General features: G+C 41.0%; 1 protein-coding gene across 1 annotated transcript in view; it reads right to left on the bottom strand.

The window, feature by feature from the left end:
- The window catches only part of snx9b (sorting nexin 9b), a 119,377-nt gene that overhangs the window by 79,933 nt on the left and 26,936 nt on the right, over positions 1 to 12,508 (bottom strand). The window contains exons 3-4 of the mRNA XM_073051145.1: positions 2,356 to 2,430; positions 553 to 675 (exon numbers count right to left, since the gene is read on the bottom strand). Of these exons, the coding sequence (XP_072907246.1) occupies positions 553 to 675; positions 2,356 to 2,430 (198 nt within the window). The remainder of the gene's footprint in view (positions 1 to 552; positions 676 to 2,355; positions 2,431 to 12,508) is intronic.

The raw sequence follows: 12,508 nt of genomic DNA, 5'->3' as shown, positions 1-12,508 counted from the left end.
CTTTCCCTGTCTCATTGAAACATACCTATGTAGAGCGTCACACAAATATCCCTTGAACATTTGCCACATTTCTGCTGTACATACCCTGAGAACATCTGTTCCCAATTTATGGTTCCAAGTTCCTACCTGATAGCTTCATATTTCCCCTTACTCCAATTAAATGCTTTCCTAACTTGTCTCTTCCTATCCCTCTCCAATGCTATGGTAAAGGAGATAGAATTGTGATCACTATCTCCAAAATGCTGTCCCACTTAAAGCTGACACCTGACCAGGTTCATTTCCCAATACCAGATCAAGTACAGCCTCTCCTCTTATAAGCTTATCTATATGTTTTGTCAGGAAACCTTCCTAAACACACCTAACAAACTCTACCACATCTAAACCCCTTGCTCTACGGAGATGCCAATAAATATTTGTTAACACCCAAATGAGATATTTGCTTTAGCAAAAGTAAAACTCATTATTTACAAACTGCAGCTGGTAATTCATTAACTTTTTGCAGATTAAATCACAAGGAGCTTTAGCTTTTTTTTGAGTTAAACAATGCAGTACCTGACTATTATTTTGTGGGGTAAATGAACTTCCGAATCCTGCACCACCATGAGACGTTGAGAAGGGATCAAACGCTGCAAGGTTATTTGCTTGACTCTGTGCTGCTCCACTTCCTGAAATAATCTGAAAGTCAAAGCATAAAGTTTATTGCTCTAAAATTACCTCAGTAATCTTCAATCCAACAGTAAAGTGGCTCTAAATGGCCTTTTCCCTCACAATCTCGAATAATTTATTAATTGTTATAAAACTTCAGGAAAGTAATTCCTAAATAATTAATTCCTGTGAACAATGTCATGCAATTGTCACAGCAAGGATAGATTTTAGGAGGCTTGGAACATATTTTCATAACTGAAAAGGTTGAGATTTCAGTAATTGCTTCCACCAGTTTCCCAGACAATGCCCCTTCAGCGAAACTGACAGCAGATCGGCGATCATTTACGTTTGCAGAAAAAAAATCTAGGCTGACATTTCAATGCAATACTGAGAGAGAGAGAGAGAGTTGCAATATCAGAAGTGGTGACTTTTATGCCACAACAGATAACACAAGTAGATTTCAAACTTCTTTGACAGGCAGGGTAATTATTTCTACCATTATGGTCAATTTATATCCCTTAACTAGTATCAAGGAACAGAGTCTGGTCATTACTGCACTCCTGTCTATGAGAACTTGATGCTCACAATTTTACCGTCATATTCTGTGAATAGAATTTCATTCTGAAATGCTGGGATGTCCTGAAAAATATTAAAGGTAATATGTAAATATAGCCTTTCACCTTGAACCTGTATTCCTATGTTGCTTGTCACAATACATTAACATCTGTATTCCTTCCATTTATGAACACTTCATTTACTACAGATGCTGCCTCATCCATTGAGTAACCGAGGTTCCGTTTTTTGTTCTGAATTTCCAGCATTGATTGGGTTTTCTGTGTTTTTGTTGAACATATGCTATCACATTACTAAGGTCAATAGCATACAGGAGAGCAGACTTGTTAGTCCATCATATTAATCATTACTTTTTGAAACTAATCAATTTTCCTCACTCTCCTACCTTCCTCATTGGTCAGAGTTCTTATCTGAGCTTAATATCCTTTATGAAAGATACTAGTGAATCTTCTGGGTTGTTGTTCCAGAATTTAGACCCTGTAATATATTTCCAAGTCTGGATGGTGTTTGCCTTTGAGGGGAATTAGCAGGCAGTTGTGCTTCTATGCATTTGCTGCCATATACTGTTTAATAGAAAATATGTGTACATATCATTATCTCCACTATCCAGTTGCAGTGCAGGCTACTTTGTCCTGGATGTTGAGCTTCAGAATTGTTGGAGCTGCATTCATCTAGGCAAATGGAGAACATTCTGTCACACTGATGACTTTTGGTTTGTAAATGGTGACAGGGTTTTGAAGGTATCTGGGCAACTGACTCACAAGATACCCAGCCTCCTCTTGCAGCTACTGTTGCAGCCCACTATTTTTACATAACTGGTCCAGCTGAATTTTCAGTTAATGTTATCCTTTAGGATGCTGATAGCAGGGCCAGGCAAAGGGCTATCTTTGAATACTGAAGGTAGGCTAATAGACTTACATTGGAAGCTATCATTGCATGCAGTTTGTAGCACAAACCCATACCATATTGCAGTCTCCTTTTCCACTGCTATTTACTGAGGATAAAAAACAATGAAAGATTACAGGTCAATAAAAGATCTCTTCAGCTACTTATTGAATAGGAAATTTAGATTGATGTCGTCTTCCTCTACATAGAGAAGAGCCAGCACTTGGGCCATGTTAAGAGAGTAATACTCACCTCCACATAGTCTGTTGGAACAAGTCCTGTCACTCCCTGAGCATTTGTTGCTTCACACCATCCACCACCTACGTTCTGAAAATAAGCATGCTACATTTGAGAATTTAATGTCATAAAGAATTAATTGCCAAGAAATGGAAACTTTTAAGCCTCTGCAGCTAAGAGACAACCTAATAGCATCACTCACAAGAGAAAACATGCAAATGCTGGAAATCCAAGCAACATACACAAAATGCTAGAGTAATGCAGCAGGCCAGGCAGCAGCTATGGAAAAGAGTACAGTCGACATTTTGGGCCAAGACCCTTCATCAGGACTGGAGAAAAAAAAAGATGAGTCGGAGTTATAAGTTGGGGGAGGAAGAAGCACAAGGTGATAGGTAAAACCGGGAGGAGGGGAGATGAGGGGTGAAGTAAAGAACTAAGAAGTTGATTGGTGAAAAAGATACAGGGCTGGATAAGGGGGAATTTGATAGAAGAGGACAGAAGGCCACAGAAGAAAGAAAAGGGGGAGGAGCACCAGAGGGCAATGATGGGCAAGTAAAGAGTTCAGGTGAGAGAGGGAAAAGGGAATAGGGAATTGTGAAAGGGGGAGGGACATTACCTGAAGTTCGAGAAATCAATGTTCATGCCTTCCGGTTGGAGGCTACCCAGATGGAAGACAAGGTGTTGTTCCTCCAACCTCATCACCCCCAGTGGCAACCCATTTTCACCATTTTCATTCCCATTCCGATATGCCAGTTCATGGCCTCCTCTACTGTCACAAGGAGGGCACACTCAGATTGGAGCAGCAACATCTTGTATTTTGTCATGGTAGCCTCCAAACCGATAGCACGAATATAGATTTCTTGATCTTCCAGCATTGACCCGCCCTTCAACATTCCCCATTCCTTTTCCCTCTCTCACCTTACCTGCCCATCACCTCTCTCTGGTGCTCCTCCCCCTTCCCTTTCTTCCATGGCCTTCTGTCCTCTTCTATCAGATTCCCCCTACGCCAGCCCTGTATCTCTTCCACCAATCAAATTCCCAGCTCTACTTCAGCCTTGCCCCCCACCATCCGGGTTTCACCCATCACCTTGTGTTTCTTCCTCCCCTACTCCTATCTTCTAACTGACTCCTCATCTTGTTTTCTCCAGTCCTGATGAAGGGTCTTGGCTCAAAATGTCGACTGTACTCTTTTCCATGGATGCTGCCTGGCCTGCTGAGTTCTTCCAGCATTTTGTATGTGTTATCAGCATCACTCTTAATTTTTGGAATTTCTGACAGTCACAGAAACAGATTAAACCTGGAACAAGGATCCAATTTACTATTTCAATTTTGTAATACGTGTTTATCTGACAACGTGAAATGTAAATTTAATCTGGGACAATCCAATATACACCAGTACATATCTCAGTCGTCATTGTGGCTATCCCTCGAGGTCAAGGATGATGGTCTTCGTTCTGTTGATCTATTTATGGGCTCTCAAGTGGCTTACGAGTCCAATCTTGGCTTTGAAACTTCTTCTGCATTCAGGACAGGTGGTTCCAGATGGCAGATTGGGTTTTGGTTGTTGCTGCCTCTCTTTCCATTTTCTTCTCTTTTCTTCTAATTCTGCACATCTGTTGGCTTCGAAAGTTGCTGTTCCTCTCAGATTATGGTTTACCAGAGTTTCCTGTCCTTGGCATTGGTTTCCCAATTGTTAATGTCAATGTTACATTTCTTTATGTTGGCTCTTAAGACATCGTTGAATCTCTTCCATTGTCCGCCTCTTTTACATTTGCCTTCTTTAAACTGGGAGTAGATTTGTCTGGGCAGACGTTCATCTTTCTCCGAACAACATGACCACTCCATCTTAGTTGGTTCCTGATGACGTAGGGTTCAATGCTTGTTGTTTTTGCTTCATTTAGCATGCCAACATTGGTTCTTTTATCTTCCCAGCTGATATTTAAGATGTTTCGAAGACAGCGTTGATGGAACTTTTCAAGTGCCTTAGGATGTCGTTGGTATGTTGTCCAGGTTTCTGATGCATACAGGAGCGTTGGGATCACCACTGCTTTGTATACTAACATTTTTGTGTCTGTTCAGATGTCACGATCATGAAAGAATCTTGTTCGGAGACGTCCAAAAGCTGTTCCAGCCCATTTAAGATGCTGTTGGATCTCGTCATTAAGGTCGACATTGGAGGAGAGGTGACTTCCAAGATACGGAAAGCGGTCCACGTTTTCCAGGGTTGTTTCGCCAAGTTGAATTGATGGTTCTATCCAATTTGTCTCAGTTGGTGACGGTTGGTAGATGATCTGAGTCTTCTTGGAATTAATGGTAAGTCCAAGTTTCGTGTATGCACGGTTGAAGGCAGTCAGAATTTGTTGTAGGTGTTTTTCTGAGAGAGCTGCAACGCTGTTGTCATCTGCGTATCGGAACTCGATGAGGGAACTCATGGATGTCTTGTTTTTGGACTTGAGACAGGCAAGATTGAAAAGTCTGTCATCTGTTCTGTAGATTCCTGGGAGTAGGTCGTCCTTGATGAAGTAGATGATTGTCGCAATGAAGATGGTGAACAAAGTTGGGGCAATCACGTATCCCTGTTTTACTCCTGATCTGACTTGAAAAGGCTCACAGTTACTATTGCTGACCTTAACTGTGGCAAGCACAGTGCACATCTGGTTAATGGTTGAACAACTGTGTTATAATAACACATCCACAGATTTTTTTTAACTGTGTAACAAGCTCAAAGACTTACATGTACTGCAAGTAATTTGGATAAAAGTGCACATTCCCCATAATTATGTTACATAATAACTGGCCTATAAAGATTAAATAATATAAAAAGACACTGCAGCAACAATCGTCAGTCTACACTCGTGGAAAATATGGCATCAAAACTGATCTCAATGTTCTTGTATCATAAAAATCACATGGCTTTTTAATGTACTGCACGAGTTCTCATCTTTCAGTATTATATTTCCCATCATACACTGACTGACTTCCAGATTTGAATGTTTGCCACTGTAGTGGACCAACTAAAATTCTGTGTAATCCTGATAGACAACGGTTTCAGTAGTGGGTGAATCTAAAAGTAAAGGTCATTGTTCTAACCTGAGGGGTCACCCACATGAAAGGGAAGTGAGATTCTCTCTGAATCATGTTTCTCTCTTCCTGTGAAGGCAGTAGAAGATGTGGATGATTCACAGTTCACAGTTTTATAGCACTGAATTTTCAGTGTCAAAATTACTTTGAGAATGCATGAGGTCAAAGCCAATAAGCTCCCCTCCAACAAATGAAGAAAAAATTAAGGTACTCTCTGCCAGGGAAAACAGCAGCGGCATTAATTCTGAATCCTATATTTCTGAGCTGACTTTTTTTTAAAAATCACCGAAGAAATTACCAAAAATATTTTAAAACAGCCATAATCCAAAGTATTTCAATAACTAATTCCAGCTTTCTTCCTTTTCAGCAGAGGTCGTTCTTTGGTGAAGCAGCTTGAAGTTTAAAAAGAGCTTGGGAGCATTCAAATTTCTTTTGATGGGCTGAAATCAGCACGAGGTCATTCAATGGTGACACAGCACTAAGTTTATAAAGAGCTCAGAAGCTTTCAGTAAAAAACACGAAATGCTGGCAGAACTCAGCAGGCCAGACAGCATCTATGGGAGGAGGTAATAACGACATTTCAGGCCGAAACCCTTCAACAGGAGTGAAGTAACATGGGATGGTCGAGGGGGGATAAGAAGTGGGGGGAGGGGAGGGACTTCATTTTTTTTTTTATTTCCAGCATCTGCAGATTCACTCGTGTTACCTCAGAAGCTTTCAGCTTCCTTTTGGCAGGGTGAAATCATTGCAGGACCGATAAAAGAAAGAAGGTGTAAGCTGAGCAGACATTGTTGGAGCTGCCATAGTGTGAGTGGGCCTGAGTTTGAGTGGTCCTGCTTTGGTTCAACAGACTGGGGTGAGAACAGCCTTTGACAAGAACATGCAGGGGTTCCAAGTAAGAAAGTCAGTTTCTGGTAAGTTTTTTTTCTCTCTGTTCGTACATAGCTAGCACGCAGAGAATGTATCCAGAGCTGGCAATATGTTTCTTGTGTGAGATACGGGAAATTTGGGACAGCTCCAGTTTCCCTGATAATTACATCTGCATGAAGTACATTAAGCTACAGCTCTTTTAACAATCTTTTTATTAGTTAAATAAAAAAAGTACATATATCTATATAAACAAGAGGAGAATTGTCTCAAAAATCTGTATCAATAACAATTCAAATAAAAGGAAAAATACAAATTATCACGATCATACATTGAATTAATCTAATAGTATATAATAAAAAGATAATGGATTCTCCTCTTATCCATAACAAGAAGAAAAAAGATGTAAACTTTTATAATTGAAATTTAATTGTAAAAAAACCCAAAACACAAAAGAAAAAGAAAAACTGAGCAGTTCATCTTGAGGGTAAAAGCAGGAAAAAAGGAAAAACTTTCTGATCAAATCCAAAACTTCAAAAAGGTAACTGGAAGGGCCATAAGTCAGAGTCTATGAAAATAATGAATAAAGGGTCGCCAAGTTTCCTCAGATTTAAAGGATGTATCCAATGTCTGACTTCTTATTTTCTCTAAACTTAAACAGGACATAATGGAGGAAAGCCAAAAAAGGACAGTAGGTGGATTGGAATCCTTCCATTTAAGCAAAATGGCTCTCCTAGCCAATAAAGTTGTAGCTACAGCTCCTTAAAGGACTGCGTAAAGGAACTAGAGCTGCAGCTGGATAACCTCTGGCTCATATGGGAAAATGAAGTGGAGATAGATAGGAGCTACAGGGAGGTAGTCACCCCTAAGTTGCAGGAGGCAGGTAGCTGGGTAACTGTCGGAAGATGGAAAAAAAATAGGCTGCCGACACAGAACAACTCCGTGGCCTTTCCCTTCAATAATAAGTATACTGCTTTGGATACTGTTGCAAGGGGACAACACAGTGACTAGGTTGCTGGCATTGAGTCTGGCTCTGTGGCTCAGCAGGGAAAGGAGGGATAAGAGGAGGGCAGTAGTGAAGGCAGATTCTGTGGACGTGGAAGAGAAACCTGGATGGTATGTTGCCTCCCAAGTGCCAGGATCAGGGATTCTAAGGGGGAAAATTGGTTACACGGCATTACATCTATGGAAACACAGTGTATCCAAAGACAGGCAAGGAGGTAGGTGGAATGGAGGGGGGGGGGTTTCAAATGGCTCTATTAGTAAAAAATGAAATCAAATCCTTGTTAAGAGGTGATATAGGATCAGAAGATGTCGAATCCTTGGAGTACAGTTAAGAAACAGCAAGGGTAAAAAGAACCTGATGGGAGTTATATACAGATCTCCAAACAGTAGTCAGGAAGGGGGCTACAAAGTAGAACAGGAGATAGAAAAGGCATGCAAAACTGGCAATGTTGCAATAAAAATCATGGGTGGACTGGGAAAATCCTGTTGGCGCTTGATCTCAGGAAAGGGAGTTTATAGAATGCCTATGAGATGGCTTTTTAGAGCAGCTTGTGGTTGAGCTCACTAGGGGAACTGCATTGTGTGTAATGTAATGACCCAGATTTGATTAGGAAGCTTTAGGTAAAGGAACCCTTAGGAGGTAGTGATCATGTGATTGCTTTCACCTTGCAGTTTAAGAGAAGATAAAATCAGATGTATCAGTATTACAATGGAGTAAAATGAATTACAGCAACATGACAGAGGAGTTGGCCAAAGTTGATTGGAAGGGGATATTAGCAGAGATGATGCCAGGAAAGCAATGGCTGGTGTTTATGGGGCAAATTCAGAAGGCACAGGAACAATACATCCCAAAGATGAAGAAGTATTCTAAGGAAGGATGAGGCAACCATTGTTGACAAGTCAAATACAGTATATGAAAAAAGGGCATATAATATAGCAAAAAATAGTGGGAAGTTTTAGTGAATTAGGAAGCTTTAAATAAAAACAACAGGAGGCAACTAAAAAAAGAGCAAAAATAAAATATGAAGGTTATCTAGCTAATTATATAAAGAGGATACAAAAAGTGAGATTTGATTTTGGATGACTGGAAAGGATGCTGGACAGGTGGTAATGGGGTCAAAGAAATAACTTATGAGTTCAATAAGTATTTTGCGCCAGTCTTCACAAGGAAGATCACCATTGAATGCAATAAATCCCAGAGTGTCAGGGGGCAGAAGTGAGTGTTGCTGTTATTAGTAAGAAGTTTCTTGAAAAGCTGAAAAGCTTGAAGGTAGGTAAGTCAGCTGAAGCAAATGAACTACACTCCAGGGTTCTGAAAGAAGTAGCTGGAGAGATTGTGGAGGCATCAGTAATGATCTTTCAAGATTCACTAGATTCCGGAGGCCTGAAAAATTGAAAATATCAATCCACTCTTTAAGTAGGGAGGGAGTCAGAACAAAGGAAATTAGATGCCAGTTAGCCTAACTTATGGTTGGAAAGTTGTTGGGAGTCTAATATTAAGAACGAAGTTTCGGGGTATTTGCAGCCATTTGAAAAACTACACCAAAGTCAGCATGGCTTCCATGAGGGGAATGTTGTCCGACAAATCTGTTGGAATTCTTTGAGGAAATAACAGGCAGGATAGACAAAGGACAGTCAGTGGAAGTTGTTAACTTGAATTTTCAGAAGGCCTTTGACAAGGTGTTGCACATGAGGCTGTATAACAAGTTAAAAGCCAATGGTATTACATGAAAAGTACCAGCATGAGTAGAAGATTGGCTGACTGGTCTTGAGGTAAAGTGTGGGAATAAAGGGGGCATTTTCTGGTTAACTGCCAGTGACTAATGGTGTGCCACAGGGGTCATTGTTGGTACCATCTATTTTCACACTGTATGTCAATGATTTGGATGAAGGAATTGATGACTTTGTGGCCAACTTTGGTCGATCAAAGAAAGGTGGAGGTGCAGGTAATGTTGAGGAAGCAAACTGTCTGCAGAAAGTCTTAAGATTGTTACAATGGGCAAAGAAGTGGCATGGAATAATATGTAGGTAAGTGCATCGTCATGCACATTGGCAAAAGGAAAAAAGGTGGAGACTGTTTTCTAAATAGGGGAGAAAATTCAAAAATCAGAGGTGCAAAGAGACTTGGGAGTCTTCTTGCAGGTTAAGTCGGTGGTGAGGAAGGCAAATGCATCCATTTCGAGAAGATTAGAATACAAAAGCAAAGATGTAATGCTGAGGCTTTATAAGGCATCATTTAGACCATACTTGGAGTATTGTGAATAGTTTGAGCCCCTCATCTACGAAAAGATGTGCTGGCATTGAAGAGTGTTCTGAGGAGTTTCACAAGAATGATCCCAGGGACACGTATTTGATACCTCTGGGACTATACTCACTGGAGTTTAGAAGAATGAGAGGGAATCTCATTGCAACCTATTGAATAATGTATTGAAATGTCTGAATCAAGTGAATGTGAAGAAAATGTTTCCTATAGTGGGGAGAGTCCAGGACAAGTCCTCAGCCAAACCCACTGGTGGGACATAGCAAGGCCAAGGCTGTTACTGAGCAGAGTCTCTTGACAAAGGAAGTGACTGGTATTTTCTATTACAACTATGGGGAAGATGAACATTGCAAGTGGAAGTGTGAAGGGCAGGAAAACCTTCAGAAAGTTATTCAGTGGTTAATCAAACAGAGAAGGAAAGAGGTAACACTATGGAGGGACCCAGTGAGGAGTGGGTTGGCATTTTGGAGAGGATACGTTCCCGTCAGTGTCTCAAGGGAAATACTAAAGTACAAAACACTATTCCTTAAGGTTTAGTGGGACCAAGCTCTGATGTAGCCATATGGATTGAAGGTGCTTACACTAGAGCCATACTTAACACAGGTTTTCAAGTTACTTTGCTTTCTAGATCCTTTTACAACTGATATTTGACACATTTACCATTGACGTCACTCAGTACCCTTGAGATTCAGCTGCTTAGTAACTGATGAGTACCCATATGATGGTTGCTTGTCATTGAAACTGGAGTTTTTGGAAACAGATGTTAGAGTAACTGAGACTATTGAAACAGCAGTGTTGGTCTGCCTGGGCCCAGCTGAAAAGGGTGGAGCCTCCATGCTTGTGGAAACAAATATTGCTGTTCTGAGAAGGTTCATGGGAGCATACAAGGAGAGAACTTTTTGAAAACCTTATCCATCCACCCTGTTCATGGCTGCTTTTGAGAAGGTACAAGTTCCTCCTAAGCAGGATGAAGAGCAGAAACAAGGAACTGTGTGGTACACCCAGTCTATACCTGTCATGTCAGGTCCTGGAGGAGTAGCTAGTGTGACAGGAAATACCAATGCCAAGATTGCTGGAATGCCCAACAAATGGAAAAGGAGATTAACTGAGAAGGTGTTGGGACATGAAGATGTGTTTTCTACTGACGAGCCTGAGGTTGGTTACTCCAGGATTACTTGCCACACTATTAGAGCAACTGAGAACACCCCTTTCTGAGAGAAGTCTCACTGGTTAGCACCAGTGGAGGTTGAAGATGTTTGTCAGCACCTGCTTAAACTGAAGGAGACCAAGTTCAGTCACGGAGCAGGGGGACCGAGCCACCAGATGACACGAGTGACAGGCAGGGGGAGGCACCCTCTAGTAGACAGGAAAGGTTACAAGGAATGGTTGAAGATGGAAGAGCCAAAGATGGTATAAGGAAGTCTCAAAGGGTCAGGAAACCCCCAGATAGGCTGGCCTATGATGCACTGAAGGAACAGTGTTGCACCTATCCCGCAGTGAGATATGTCACTACTATTTACAAATGGACTGGAGGTCCTGATGTCACAAAATTCCTTTGAAAACTGTTAATACAGATGGGTTGATAAATTTCAAAGTCATGAGGACATGACTAATTTTGGTGGGGAAAGAGTGTAACACCCTGGTTAAGATTTTTACTGCTGCACTGTAGGTGTTTCATTTTAGTAGATTTGAAGAGAAGCCTGTTCTGCTTTCAGCATGTTTGGGTTTGAGCTAAAGGGGATGTGATGTCATCTAATCAGGATGGTGAAACTGGGAGAAGGTTCTATAGAATACTGTGCAGAAAGAGTTTTGTAATGGACACCGGTGAGGGATGAGGTCTTTATGGTGGGAGCTGGGAGAGGACAGGAGTGAAGATGGCTGAGGATGCTGTCCCTGTTGCACAAGGCACTTTGTGCAAATGAATGGCTTCAAGGAGGAAAGACCAATACTCTGGAGGAGCCCATTTGTTCACGATGGATTTCCAGTGACAATCAGAAGATAGTGTAGGCTTTCACGCAGACTGTAATGGGCCCCTTTCATTGTAGGGTCCAGTGCGTGAGTTAAAGACAACTTCAAGATGAGCTCCAACTTGTGTACATTTTGACTGGATTAACTGTAATGCACCCTTTTTATTTTTTTCCCTTTTCTTTTTCCTACTAACTGTTCAATAAAGCTGAAATTTGTAAACATACTTTCTTTATAATTGTATGCTGTGGACAGTCTGTTATTTCTTGCCGATGGGCGATTCCACAGGAACAGTAATTACACAGTATTCACACAGATCAAGGTTTGGGTAGGCGAGACATCCAAACACCCTGGGTTTGGTGGAACCCAAGTCATATCCATCCTAGACGTACGGAGCTGAGAAAGGTAGTTTTCTCACCGCTGAGTCCAGTGGCTGTTAGCGAGGGGTTAACGAGCTGCCCCTCTAGAGACACCCGGTAAAAAGGGGTTTCAAACACTTTTCCCAAGCAATTTTAAGGTGTCTTAAAGGCAGAAATACAAAAATCAGAGAGCAGTGGGTGCATACAATGCCCTGCCAGGGGTGGTAGTACAGGCAGATATATTAGGGACATTTAAGAAACTCTATATCAATAGACACATGAAAGAAAGAAATCTAGAGGGCTATATAGGAGGGATGGGTTAGATTAACCTTAGAGTAGGTTAAAAAGTCAGCACAACATCATGGACTGAAGGGCCTGTCATGTGCTGTAACATTCTATGTTCAACTTACATAGGTTATAAATTTAGATGAGAATGACTGGATTTTTTTTGAGTAGGCAGAATTAAAATAGGTAGAAATCAGAAACAAGGAGCACAAACCGATTCCTTACCTCTAATATGGAAAGCCTCTCATGTAATTGTACTTTACAATGGTTTCAATCAAGAGAAATGGGTTTGTAAATCGGGTCATGCAATAATTGTTCCAGGAGAATGTAACTTGTGTACAAAGTG

This window comes from Hemitrygon akajei, chromosome 7, assembly GCF_048418815.1.
Source record: "Hemitrygon akajei chromosome 7, sHemAka1.3, whole genome shotgun sequence".
NCBI classification, from domain to species: domain Eukaryota; kingdom Metazoa; phylum Chordata; class Chondrichthyes; order Myliobatiformes; family Dasyatidae; genus Hemitrygon; species Hemitrygon akajei.
This window is presented reverse-complemented; position numbering and strand designations above follow the sequence as displayed.